Here is a 13,997-nt window from a genome sequence, read left to right as displayed (position 1 = left end):
GATTTGAAAGTTGCTGTTTAGACACTTGGCAAAAATGTCAATCTCTAGATTTGCAGAGCTGAGAGACGTGCACCTGGTACTGTTGTTAAAGGTGGTTGTACAAAATATTGATTCAAGCAGACTAAAAACAGGCACACCTCACTTGTTTAAAATGTCTAAAACCATCCTTCCTTTCCATCTTTCCACTTCACAATTATGCACTACTTTGCATCGATGGGAATGCTTTTGCAAGGCACTGTACGCTTGTCAACCCAGTGTGTATGTTTGCTTTGTGACAATTGTCAGCAAGCAGAGACAGGATCACTATTTTTTTCACCTTCATCGTGTCATTTGATCCAGAGCCTGGCTTTCTTCAGCTCCGCATGTGTTTGGGTCCGGAGGAGCGGCTCTGCACGGCGGACACACAGCAGCATAAACAGATCAATGAAGAGGGCTGCTCTGAGTCCTCACATAGCTCCACTGGGAGTGTGTGAGTAGAGAGATGAACAGGATAGCTCAGGTTGATGCACAGCAGACCATTTACTCTGAGTGATGGGAGTGGGCAATACAAAAAGCCTGTAATTCTGACCCAGTCGGGATCATCTGCAGGACACCAACGAAAGAAACCCAACCTTCTAATTAAGGAACAGGCAGATTGTACACTAACACACAGACAGTACTGGTTCATGACAGTTCATGCACTTTCAGTCATACCGTAAACATGTAGGCAGTTCCTTGATTCTGCTCCGCACTTGCATTATTTCCTGCATTCATATGTGCGTTTTCTGCTAGGGGTAGGTGAGAGGGAGCTATTAGGCAATGAATCCCCCTGCTGGAAATATGAGAAGATTGATGACAGTCACCCAGGAGAACGGGTGGCTGAAAGAGCTCAGCAGGACAGAAATGGAGCAAAACCTAGATTTTAGGGATATTATACCCCCTCTGGGGCTATCGGTGCCTTTCTGCTTCTTGTCCGAGTGAGGGAGCTGATGGCTGCTAGGGCTGTTACTTTTTGTCATTTGTAGAGATCAGTTTGTGGCCTTTTAGGAGCATGCCTCATTCATCCATGTCCTTCATGTGGAAAACCTGCAGGGTTTTTTAATGATGTGTGAAATTCATGATAAATCATGATAAAGATATTGTTGAGCAGACAGAGCATCATTATACAGTTATTGTAAAAAAAAACTCATACTGGGTTTTCAAAGCTTTCCTCAAACAGACTTTTCTCCGCCTTCAGCTGTGATCTCTTAATACCCACCCAGCAATCTGGTTAATCAGATAGGGGGGTTGTCCTTTTGAATTATTGAGTAGTCAACTGTATGGTGAGGGGATGTGGATGTATTCTGAGGAGAGAAATCAAAGAGAAAGCTTTCCATTTGTAAGTGCTGCTCTAAATGTTTACAGTATTTATAGTAATTGAACCTTTCCCATTTTATCTCACCAACACATACCTCAATGTATTTCCTGGGAATTTTATATGACAGAATTGTAATGTGGAAGGATAATTCCTTTACTCTGATAACCCTAAATAAAATCCAGCACATCTTCCGAGGTCACCTAATTAGTAAATTGAGTCAAATGTGTGTAATTTAACAGCAGTCTAAATCCAGCTGTTCTATAAAGGCCTCAGAGATTTGTTAGAGAACATTATTGAACAAACAGCTTCATGAAGACCAAGGAACAGAGCAGACAGGCCAGGGAGAAAGCTGTGGAGCAGTTTAATGTAGGGTTAGGTTCTAAAACAATATCCTGAGATTTTAACATCTCACAGAGCACTTTTCAGTCCAACATCTGAAAATGGAAAGATAATGCCACAATTTTTATCCTGCTAAGATATGGTCGTCTACCTAAAATAAGTGGCCAGGCATGTAGATCATTAATCATAGAAGCGGCCAGAAGACCCATCATAAGAGGAGTAGTCTAGTTCGTGCAGCACAAATCTACCACTGAACGTCACCCTGTACCACACCATCCCCACAGTGAAGCATGGTGGTGGCAGCATCATGATGTGATGATCCCTTTCCTTAACAAAAATTAGAAAACATTGTTTAATTTGCCTCCCAGTCCACAAGTAACTTTGTGTTGGTCTATCACACAAATCCAAATAAAATACATGAAGGCTTTTGCTGGTTATGTGGGGAAGATGTAGGGGTGTGAATAATTGTTTAAGGCTTCTCTACTGTTGTATTTCTGTTCCCTACTGTTCTTTCTTGGTGCGTTTAGGGGTCATTGTTAGAGTTCTGAGTACTGAAGGAAAGTGGAGCATATTCGTTTAAGTAAACCCTCCATGTTTGACCTCAGATCTTTTCACAAATCAGACAGTTAGTGGGATTTGGCAACATTGCATTAAATAAATACAGTTTTTCTCATCCTTGAGTGTGAGAAGCAGCCCCTATCAATCTTATTTGCACCATCCTGGGCCTGTGTGTGTATTATACACACACACTCACACACACAGTCTCCAGACACCACACCCCGTGGAAGGGTCGTCTAGCCCGGTCTGGGCTCCAGGCACAACACCTTATTAGGAGATAAAAGCCTTCACGTTGCTTTCCACTACCTCCACCCACTGCTTTCCTTTCTCCCTTGTCTTGTCTCAGGCAATGCTTTAAAAAGCTGATATCCAGAGCAATGTACTTCTCTAATCTGGATTTTAGTCAAACATACTTTGTTAAATGCTAATTACTCTATTTGTTATGTTGCTCATCTCCTGCTTAGCTGGACATTTGCCTCTTGGGTGCGATTGAATCTGATCCTGTTTCTGTTTTTCGAGTAAAAGAGCTCAACAGTGTTTTTATTACGTTCCTGAGGGTGTCGCACCTCATTCTTTGAATTAACCTGGCTTCTATTAGTACTTCATTACATTCCCATGGTGAAATAAATAGCTAGTGGCACAGAGTTAGGGGTAACTGTGACTGCAGGTTTTTGACTGCAAGTTTTTGAGATCGAATAGCCTGTTTAAGATCATACCACAGCATCTCAATCAGATTGAAGTCCTGACTTTGACAGGGCCACTCCAAAACCTATATTTTTTTAGCCATTAAACAACCCCAATTCCAGTGAAGTCATAAAGTCTACACGCTACATGCATGCTCAGAAGGAGGGATTGCTGCAAAGTCAACGCCAGTGACTGTCCACTGTCTCTACATTCTCATCCAGCTACAAGTCACTGACTGGATGTAATCTGCTGGGTTTCCTTAGATAGAAAATCTTTTTAACCAATTTCAATAAATAACTGAATCTGACTGCACTGTTTGTTAGGATTAATTGGAATGTATCTACCTGACTTGAAATCTGTATGATTCGATTGAATTGACTTAGACCATTATAAAGTTACCCACCTTTTCACACAATACAACAGGAAACAACACTCTCCAATTATTTTTTACGTCCGCCTTCCTCCCTCCCTGTTGGATGGAGTAAGGGAGAGTCAGGTTTAGCCTAAACCAATTCAGTTATGGTTGAGGTACAAACACACCCTCCATTTCTGCTACCTGTATGACCCCTTCTCTTTTCCAATGGTTATAATCAGTCTGACAGAAGGAAGTATCCCGACCCTTGTGGTTTTTAGTATAACAATGTCCATCAGTGGGCTCTACATGGACAAACTTTATCAGTTTATTATTTTATTTAGTACTCCTACACATAGCCCATTCTAAAATGGCCAAACTCTAACACAGTAGTTTATTCTAACCTCCCCAACAACCCCGCACCAATCAAAACCCTTTGTGAAGTGCCTTGAGACGACATGTGTTGTGAATTGGCGGGACGTTGTGTAAAACATAATAAAAACAGAATCCAATGATTTGCAAATCCTGTTCAACCTACAATCAATTGAATCCACTACAAAGAGAATATATGTAATGTTTTATGTTTGAACTGATAAACTTTATTGTTTTTTTTTTGCAAATATTGAATCATTTTGAATTTGATGCCTGCAACATGTTCCAACCAGGGACAGGTTCATGTTTACTACTGTTACATCAGCTTTCCTTACAACAACACTCAATGAGCGTTTGGGAACTGAGGACAATAATTGTTGAAGCTTTGTAGGAGGAATTCTTTCCCCTTCTTGCTTGATGTAGAACTTCAGTTACTCATATTTTGGACTTTATAAAGCACCACACATTTTCAATGGGAGGTCTGGACTGCGGCCAGGCCAGTCTAGGACCAGCACTCTCACTTCTGTCAGTCTGCCTCAGGGCAGCTGTGGCTACAATGTAGCTCGCCACTGTCAGAGTGTGAACGGGTGGATGACTGATTGTAATGTAAAGTGCTTTGTGGTCCCCTGACTCGATAATGATTATTATTTATGTTATATTTGTCTTATATTTCAATTTGTTATATGATCTGAAACATTTAGGTGTGACAGAAAAGCAGCATATGGTCATCTGAGGCTTTTAATTGCTCTGTTTGCTGTTTAAGCTGTGAGTTGCTTCTGTCAGACATTAGACATTGGAGCTTAATGTTGGTTATCTTCCTTCAAGCACCCTAATGTCTTGCTCTCTTACTCTTCTGTAATGCACCATATGCATTAAGGCGTTAACCAAGCCTAGTATCCACAAGGGAGTTCCCCACAATGCAACACAAAACTAAAGAGCCTTGACCATCCATCCGACTGTTGAGACGCCTCATATGAAGCAGAATTTGGTAACTATTCTAACTGCTGTTTGGTCGAACAGGTAACCATGACCTCTGTGGGGTGGAGCTGCGTATCGAAGAGCTGAGACATCACTACAGGGTGGAACACGCCGTCGCTGAGGGCGCCAAGAATGTCCTCCGGCTCCTTGGGGCCAACAAGGTTCAGGACAAGAAGGCCCTGTCTGAGGTGAGACCAGACGCATGCAAAGAGTTTCAGTTCACCCACTTCAAAGCCTGCTTTTAGCTCTTTGTGATGAGCTGCTTCTGTGACGTGTTGCTGATAGTTTCAGTTCCTTGTGTCGGTTATTTGATGCAAACCTGCTCTCATGATCTCTGCTGTCTCACATATCCCATTATCATTATCAGCTTGTTAGACATACAATATCTGGCAAAAGTATTCATACCCCTTGAGCTTTTAAAATTCTGTCACATTACAAGGTCAAACTTTCTGATCTGTTTTGGGATTTTATGTGAGTGACCAGCACAAAGCAGTCCATAATTGTGATGAGGAACAAAAACGATGCATGGTTTTCAGAGGGTTTTCAACTACAGCATGTGATGTTTATTTATTTTCAGCACTGAGTATTTACCAACTTAGCATATTTAGAGACTGATATTTTTGCCCATTTTTCTGTGGAATAAAGCTCAAACTCAGTCAGTTTGGATGGAGGGTGTCTGTGAACAGCAATTTTTAAATTTGACCAGAGATTCTTGATTGAGCTTTGACTGGACCAATAATAAGGTTGTGTTGCACACTGGTCGATACTATTTATTAGGAGGCAGCTGTGGTTGCACTGGATTTTATTTAGGGGTATCAGAGTTAAGGACCCTAAATGCATAATCAAACACTTCAGATCCATAGTTGTTAAAAAAAAACAAAGGAAATTTTCTTCAACTTTATATTTATACACTGCTTTTTGTTGGTCAGCTACATTTAAACCCAAGTTTGTGGTTGTAACATGACAAAGTGTGAAAAAGGTTAAGCCGTATAAATATTATTGCGATGCACTATATTTGCTTCAGTTGTTTATTTAGATCACTCCAGTTTTAACAATGTTATGTAATGTGCCTTAACACCTGATTGGCCATTTTATTGCCTAAATAGCATAATTAGAGTTATAATGTATTTCTGTTAATCTGTCTAATGGATGATATGCTGATTCCAGGCACAGTCTCGTCTCAGCGAGGCATCTCAGCGGCTGGACCTTCTCAGGGACTCCTTGGACCAGCGTTTGTTAGAGCTGCCAGAGGACCATCCCAAGGCCAGCATTATCAAGGAGGAGCTGGTTTTGGCCTCCTCCCCGGCTTTCAGCTCCCGCAACGGCGCCCCCTATCTGCAAAACCAATACAGCACCCTTAACAAGCCCTCTCCTCTCACGGGTAGGTTACCATTTCAGAAAATACAAGTGCATCTGACTGGGAAATGAAAAAGTTCAATATTATTTGTCACTAATTTCAGAAAATGAAAATCATATATTGTATAGATTCATTCCACATAGAGTGAAATATTTCAAGCCTTTATTTATTGTAATTTTGATATGTCCATTTCTATGCACTTAATACTTGGTCTGGGCTCCTTTTGCATAAATTACTGCATTAATGCTGCATTGCATGGAGATGATCGGCCCGTGCTTCTGCTGAGGTGTAAAAGAGGCCCAGGTTGTTTTTAATTATGGCTTTCAAGTCATCTGCATTGTTGGGTCTGGTATCTCTCATCTTCCTCTTGACAATACTCCATAGATTCTCTATGGGTTTCGGTTCAGGACAGGTTGCTGGCCAATCAAGCACAGTAACAGTATGGTCATTAAACCAACTTTTGGTACCATTGGCAGTGTGGGCCAGTACCAAGTCCTGCTGGGAAATTAAATCAGCATCTCCATACAGCTTGTGAGCAGAAGGAAGCATAAAGTCCATAAAATATTCTGGTAGATGTCTGTGTTGACTGTGAACTTCAGAAAACACAGTGGACCAACACAAGCAGATGACATGGCACCCAAGTTCATCACTGATTGTGGAAACTTCACGCTGGACTTCAAGCAATATGGATTGACAATCCTTTCAATGCTGTGGGTTATCCCTGTTGCTGGTGCACCGTTTCTTTCCACCATTTTTTCTTCCACTCAACTTTCTATAAATATGCTAGGATACAGCAATCTGTGAACAACCAGCATCTTTAGCAATGACCTACCCTCCTTGTGGTGGGTGTCAGTGACTGTCTTCTGGACACCTGTTCAGTCAGCAGTCTTCCCCATGATTGTGTCACCTATGACCCAGACTGAGAGACCATTTAGAGGCTCAGCTGATTATGGGATGACATCATGAGTTTCTAATACGTAACTATTCCACAACAGTCCAATTTTCTGAGACACTGAATTTTGTGTTTTCATTATCTATAAGCCATATTAATGAAAATTACAAGAAATAAAGGCTTGAAATATTTCACTTTGAATGTGTTGAATCTATAGAATAGATGAGTTTAATTTTCTGAAATGAGTGACAGAAAATATTGAACTTTTTACCTAATATTCAAATTTTTTAGATGTACCTGTACATTTATAGAGGCCAGAGTCATTTGGATCTCACACAATGGACCGTTAATGGAGGCAGTGTAGATGCACATGCAAAGGGAAGCATACAGATATAAAGATGAGAAATGATAATAAAAATGCATGCATGTTATTTAGATAGTCTGGATTTTGAAGCTGATGTGTAACACAGAAAGTCTCAGGGTTTCTACACAGTCATAAAAAGGCTGGGAATATGTTTTTGTATTAAATAACCTTTTTTGTTTGCCAGTTTTGTAAAAGCTGCAAATTAGATGTTCAAAAAAATAAATCGCTTTTCACATGCATTATATTTGAATGATCAACACTTTCTCGTTCCTTTATTACAGCTTTCATTCAGTTTAACACTTGAGCCAATCTGTATCTTTGTTTATTTAGTTACTGAGAGTCTACAGACCTACTCACACTCTTACAGCTACACAGGTGCTATGAGGGGCAGCCCCTGACAAATAATACTGGATTTGCTCACTGATTGGTATATATGGATATCATTAATAAACAAGACCGATCAAACGACATAAAAATGGAAATATTTGTGGCACTTCTCAGTTTATTCCCCTGTTGAGCTGAAATGTCGTTATTCACATGGCTCACTGGTTGGCAGCTTGATACCAGTCCTGTGCATTGGTTTGGTTTGGGTTGATCTGTTTGAACTACCTAGCATGTTCTTGTACTCGTCGTCTTCCGCTTATCCGGGTCCGGGTAGCGGGGGCAGCAAACTCAGTAGAGACACCCAGATGCCCCTCTCCCCAGACATCTCCTCCAGCTCCTCTGGGGGAAGCCCAAGGCGTTCCCAGCCTAGCTGAGAGACCAGGCCAGTGTGTCCTGGGCCTGGAACACCTCCCAAGAGAGTCATCCAGGGGACATCTGGACATATGCCCGAGCCACCTCAGCTGACTCCTCTGTATGTAGAGGAGCAGTGGCTCTACTCCAAGCTCCCCCCGGATGGCCAAGCTCTTCCCCTATCCCATATGAGCGCCCGGCCACCCTGTACGGGAAGCTCATTTCAGCCACTGGTATCCAGGATCTCGTTCTTTCAGTCATGACCCAAAGTTCATGCCTATAGGTGAGAGTAGGAATGTAGATCAAGACCTTTACCTTTACTACCTTTAATACTTGCCAAATATTTGAGAGAATAACAACAAACATAGTGGGAATGTAGCATGCATGTTCACTGTTGGATACTAAAACTGTTTAAAAATTGAAAGTAAATGTTTGTAGTTTGAGGCATTGGTGGTTCTGCCTTGAATGGTGCCACAAATAAACTAACTCTTTTAAAGGATCTGTCTTCAATGTAGAACAAATCAACATACGATAAAATATTTTTTTCAATCTAAATGTAAAAAAAAAAGTCACAAACCTCAAACTGTGTTTTAAAGATTTGTGTTGAGTAAAGAGTTCGCCAGTTCATGTTAGATCTACGTTTTTTAGATTTTCTTGATCAAATGCTGTCCAGACTCTTTGAAAACGCTCAAATACGCCTTTAATTTAACGTCTGAAGCTGCCAATTAACGTCACCATCATTAGCCAGCCGTTTTAAATGGCCGTCATTTATTTTACTGTGCCAACACTATGCGCAGAGCAGCGAGATGCCCACGTCCTATTGCCTGGACATGACAACATGCAACAGGAAACTTGCACAGCAGTAAGATTATTTTAGTCATTTGTCTAGTGCTCCTGGCCCCCACACCCCACAATTGGAGCCTGTAAACAACACAGTGATGTGGAAAACATAGAGGAATCCGGAAGTCTTCAGTTATAAAATGTGCTGCACATCTAGCCATGCTAATGTTACTCAAGGAACATCAGGTTAGCAGCCTATATGCTTGTCTTTGTGAATTTAAAAGCTGTTTGTATGATTTCTTTGGGCTTCTATGTTGTGAGCTGTCGTCATTTGTACCTGTGTTGGTTTCTCTGTTATCAGGCACCCTGCAGGTGCAGCTGCTGGGCTGTGTTGGATTGTTGGAGGTTGTCCCAGGTCGCAGTAAAGGGACATCTGTCACGCTGCCTAGCTACAGCCCTGGAGACACCAAGTCCTTCATGAGAGGCAGCAAGGGACTGTACGGACGCAGCGGCTCCGTCAGCGGGAAGACGCCCAGCAAGACGGAAGAACTCTCCTGTAAGCAGTTGCATGAGTTTGTCTTGATTTTAAAAAGTGTTTTATGTTTTAGTCCAGCTGTTGCAGTTAGTCTGTAAGGACATATTTATTCCAGGATATTCTTAAATGTATGGTTTTTAACCTTTTGTTTTGTGCTCTACCTGCTTAACTTGGGCAGAAAAGAAGATTGCCATAGAAATTTTACGTATTAACATATTTGTTCCGTTCTTTAAATGAATACTATTAACAATACATAGCAGATATTCATGGATTTTTGGAATTTTTAAGCCCTTAAATACCAGTTTTAGGGAAGAAATTATTTGCCCTTGTTTTGGAGAGTATTTGTTGAGGCTTTTGTGTTTAATCAGTTTTTATTTCTTTGGCAGTAGCTAAAGTCTTTCTAGTTGACATGTTTGGGCTTTTTTTCCTGTCCCATTTATGAAGATTGATACATTTGCAATACATAAAAGTCTTCACCTGTTGGACAGTAACACCTCTGAACGGATATCAACACCAGAGAATGAAAAATCATACATAAATAGAAATCAAACTGTAATATTCAAAAAATGCATCATCAATGGTGGCCAGCGATATATAAAATGAGGGTCACCAATTGCTCTATTTAGTTTAAAAGGCATAGACTTAACTAAAAATTCCTAACTAAAATTACCCCAGAACATACAGCCTGGCCAATTTTCATGCCATTTGCATCTACAGAGGCAATATGTAAAAAATAAAAACACATCAAAAGTCCAGGCACCCTGGAGGGCACATTTTCTTCAAGGTATAATGTGAAACATAGAAGAAGTCATTTCTGTTGTTCGTAGCTGAGGTGAGCGCTGTGCTAAAGTTGGATAACACAGTGGTCGGACAAACGGCTTGGAGGACTGTTGGAGAGCAGGCCTGGGATCAGACCTTCACTGTAGAGCTGGAAAGGGTCCGTACACACATATACACACACACTCCCAATAGTCTACACATAAAAGGTAACAAGAAATAACACAAGTATGTTTGTTTCAGTCAAGAGAGCTGGAGATTGCCGTTTACTGGAAGGATTATCGCTCACTGTGCGCCCTGAAGTACCTGAAGCTGGAGGAGTTCCTGGACAACCAGAAGCACAGAGTTCAGTTGGAGCTCGAGCCTCAGGGCTTGTTGCTAGCTGAGGTAAACCTGTCATAACCTTTACACAACATGACACCTGCATACTAAGGGTACTAAAATAACTAGTGTATATCTTGTGCTTGTCCACTTACCAACAAGCTGGCACATGCACATGTGCTGGAAAGATCTATTTCATCTGTGTTTTGGAAATTGTTTCCAGGTGACCTTCTTTAACCCAGTCATCGAGAGAGTTCCTCGCCTCCAGAGACAGAAGAAAGTCTTTTCAAAGCAGCAAGGTGGGGAAAAGACTCAACAAGAGGAAATGAATGAAAATCTGCTGTTTTTTTTGTTTTTTTTATCTCTGGCAAATTCACAGTTTCATTGAGAGAAACATGTGAGGCTTTATAGAGCAGATGAGCTTAATCTGTTTATTGAGCGCAGCCTCAAATAAAGCACAGTGCTGTTTGTGTTTAGTTCTTTTTATGGAGCCATAGCACCCTCTAGTGTTAAAGTCAGTCATAGCAGATTCAGACAATGGTGATGTGATTTGTTTCCTCAGATTTAAGGTGCCTTCAGCATTCAGACCCATTAAAGTGTTCCAGACTCTGTTACAGCCACAAACTTCAATGGATTTTATGTAAAAGACCAACACAAAGTAGTGCATAAGTGAAATTGAAGAATAAGTGGTTTTAGTGGGTTTTCAACTTTAAAACTTGTGGAGTACATTTGTATTCAGCTAACCCTGAGTCAACACTTTGTGGAACCAACTTTTGGTAAAATTACAGCTGTAACTCCTTTGGGATATGTCTGTATCAGTTGTAAATATCTTAATACTTAAACCTTTGCCTATTATTTTTTTAAAATAGCTCAACCTTAGTCAGATTAGTTGTAGAGCATATGTGAACAGCAATTTTCAAAGCTTATCACAGATTTCCAATTGGATTTAGTTCTGAACTTTGACTGGGGCATTCTAACACATGAATATCCCTCGATCTAAACCATTCAGTTGTAGCTGTGGCTGCATGTTTAGGGTTGTTGTCCTGCTGGAAGGTCAATCTCCAGTCCAGTCTCAAGTCATTTACATCTTATAAAAGGTTTTCTTCCAGGATTTTCCCATTTTTAGCGCCATCCCCACATCATGATGCTACCACCATCATGCTTCACAGCAGAGATGGTTCAGGGTAATGTTCAGTGTTTTCCCAATTCACCATTATACACTGTTTAATGAGGGTCTATCAGATCTAAATAAAATACATTGTAATGCGTTGTTATAACTCAACAAATGTTTAAAAGCTAAAGGAGTACAATATTTTTATATTGTAACTAGTGTACAGTTTATAACATGTAGGTAGATTAGGACAGGACCTAAATGGCTACTCTGTGAGACTATTCTGACTCTGATGCATGTTCTTCCAGGCAAGGCGTTCCTTCGGGCGCGTCAGATGAATGTGGACATCGGGACGTGGGTGAGGTTGCTCCGAAACGCCATCCCCACCGTGAACAACTCAGGAACCTATAGTCCCAGCACACACAGCCTGACTCTTAACTCCGGGTGAGACATACAGTTTCCCATATGACTGTTCATTCTGCTGATCAAACACTCCTGGCGGCTAGGACAAACTCTGTCAGACTCTATCAGACATGAAACCTTTCCTTGATCCTTTATCCTGTTTTCCGATCAAGACCGTGATGCTTTCACAGCCCTGTGTCTAACACTCCTGTTGTGTTTTGTTCCGGTTTTTGTCCGTCTTCATGCCAATGTGGGCCTGTGTTCGTGTGAACCTTTCAGGGAGATCTCAGTGGAGAAATTGAGTCTGGACGACTGTCCCATAAGAGGAGATTACAAGAGAGAAACGGACACACTCACTCCTGTGAGGCAGACAGAGAAAGAGGAAAACCGGGATATAGGGGAGGTGTGTGATCAAGGATTTTTAACATTTATACTGTCTTATTTTTTGATATAAAACAAAGGAAAAATATATTAATTTAAAATATAAGATAAGAAAAACTGAGGTCTCTGCTGTTGTCCCTCCAGAAACTGAGAAATACTCAGTGTTGATTCCAAACACAACACAGGCACATATATATTACCTCCGCGCCTTGTCCCTTGTCTTCCTTATGTCTGTTTCCTAACGTTCTCCAAAAGGATCACCCAGCAGTCATCGAGACCCTCTCTCCCCAAGACCCCACCCCTGAGTCCCCTGTCCAAACCCCATCTGCTGGCAGGTACAAACACACTTAAACACAATGTGGGGTGCATTTACTTCATTTATACAAACTTGTTTGTGCATTTCTGGTGAACTGGAATTTCTAAAGCGGATGTTTTATCATGAGATATTAGGAGTAGCTGAGTTGTGAATGTAATGTGTTTCTTTTTACATGCTGTTCATGTTTGCATGTAGGCCTGTGTTATTCATCTTTATCATCCATTGTTCTCAGGCAAAAGAAAGGACCACTGTCCCTTCAGGACTTCAAGCTGATTGCTGTGTTGGGTAGGGGGCACTTTGGGAAGGTACACCTTCACTAATTTACTTTTCTTTCTTCTAAATGAACTCATCTGTCTAAATTATGATAGAGTGATGTTAAAGCAGCTGACTACCTGGTTATGTTAGAACAACGATAAAGAGATCAAAAAAGTATTTTTTTCTGCTCAGAATGAAATTTGAATGGTAATCATCAGATGACTTTCCACAACTTTTACAGATGGAAAATATGGTACAAATTTTAATCATGAATAAGATGTTTAATTTTATGTAGTACTTTATTGAAAGCGCTTTGCTATCCATTAGTTTAAAGCTTATTAGAGATGGACCAATTAGTCTCAACAGAGATGAGATTCAGACAGTTTTCCCTTGATCAGAGCTGATCAAATACTGAGCAATCACATTTGTTTTGTGCATGTTTAAATAAGAGTTGTGCATCTCTAGTCTGCGGCCGATACGATGCATGTCACAATACACTGCCAACTATCGTATTCATTTTTAGATACATATATGGAAAATGCAATACGACTATACGATTCACCCCCCTGTCATGATGCAGTTCAATTTAGGGTAATGAGTGCAATTTGATGCGATTCTGTTTGATTCAATCTGAGGAGGCGAAGCAAACGAATGATATAATGCTGTTAAATATACCCAGTGATTTACCTTACAAAAACAGCAACTTTTCACAAATCGGTGTCGTCGGCCAACTAGTGTGCTAAAATCGTCACTTCCATTGAGCAAAACACTGAGGCTTAGTGTCAAATTCTGAAACCTTTTAGGCTGCAAACGACTTTAACACTCATTCAGTAGCTTTGCAGTTGGCACAAAAATGCACTGCATTGCATCATGTGCAATAAAACATAAAATTAGGTTTTCTTTCATAACATCTTGCTTTTATTCTTTCTTTGTCTTCTATACCGTTTATTCAATAATGGGTCACGGGGAGCTGGTGCCTATCTCCAGCAGTCTATGGGTGAGAGGCAGGGTACACCCTGGACAGGTTGCCAGTCCATCGCAGAGCAACACAGAGACATACAGGACAAACAACCACGCACACACTCATTCACATCTAAGAGAGACCAATTAACCTAACAGTCATGTTTTTGGACTGTGGGAGGAAGCCGGAGT

At 40.8% G+C, this 13,997-nt stretch overlaps 1 protein-coding gene across 3 annotated transcripts in view; it reads left to right on the top strand.

Moving 5' to 3' along the window:
- The window catches only part of pkn1a (protein kinase N1a), an 83,271-nt gene that overhangs the window by 58,194 nt on the left and 11,080 nt on the right, over nucleotides 1-13,997 (top strand). For all 3 annotated transcript variants that reach the window (XM_047365372.1, XM_047365370.1, XM_047365371.1), the window contains exons 6-15: nucleotides 4,662-4,807; nucleotides 5,787-6,000; nucleotides 9,109-9,303; nucleotides 10,110-10,219; nucleotides 10,303-10,446; nucleotides 10,604-10,679; nucleotides 11,800-11,935; nucleotides 12,173-12,296; nucleotides 12,530-12,609; nucleotides 12,823-12,895. In XM_047365372.1, coding sequence (XP_047221328.1) covers nucleotides 4,662-4,807; nucleotides 5,787-6,000; nucleotides 9,109-9,303; nucleotides 10,110-10,219; nucleotides 10,303-10,446; nucleotides 10,604-10,679; nucleotides 11,800-11,935; nucleotides 12,173-12,296; nucleotides 12,530-12,609; nucleotides 12,823-12,895 — 1,298 coding nt within the window. The remainder of the gene's footprint in view (nucleotides 1-4,661; nucleotides 4,808-5,786; nucleotides 6,001-9,108; nucleotides 9,304-10,109; nucleotides 10,220-10,302; nucleotides 10,447-10,603; nucleotides 10,680-11,799; nucleotides 11,936-12,172; nucleotides 12,297-12,529; nucleotides 12,610-12,822; nucleotides 12,896-13,997) is intronic.

The sequence above is a fragment of the Girardinichthys multiradiatus genome, chromosome 5 (genome assembly GCF_021462225.1).
Source record: "Girardinichthys multiradiatus isolate DD_20200921_A chromosome 5, DD_fGirMul_XY1, whole genome shotgun sequence".
Classification (NCBI taxonomy): domain Eukaryota; kingdom Metazoa; phylum Chordata; class Actinopteri; order Cyprinodontiformes; family Goodeidae; genus Girardinichthys; species Girardinichthys multiradiatus.
The sequence above is the reverse complement of the archived record's forward strand: the minus strand, read 5'-3'. Positions and strand labels throughout refer to the sequence as shown.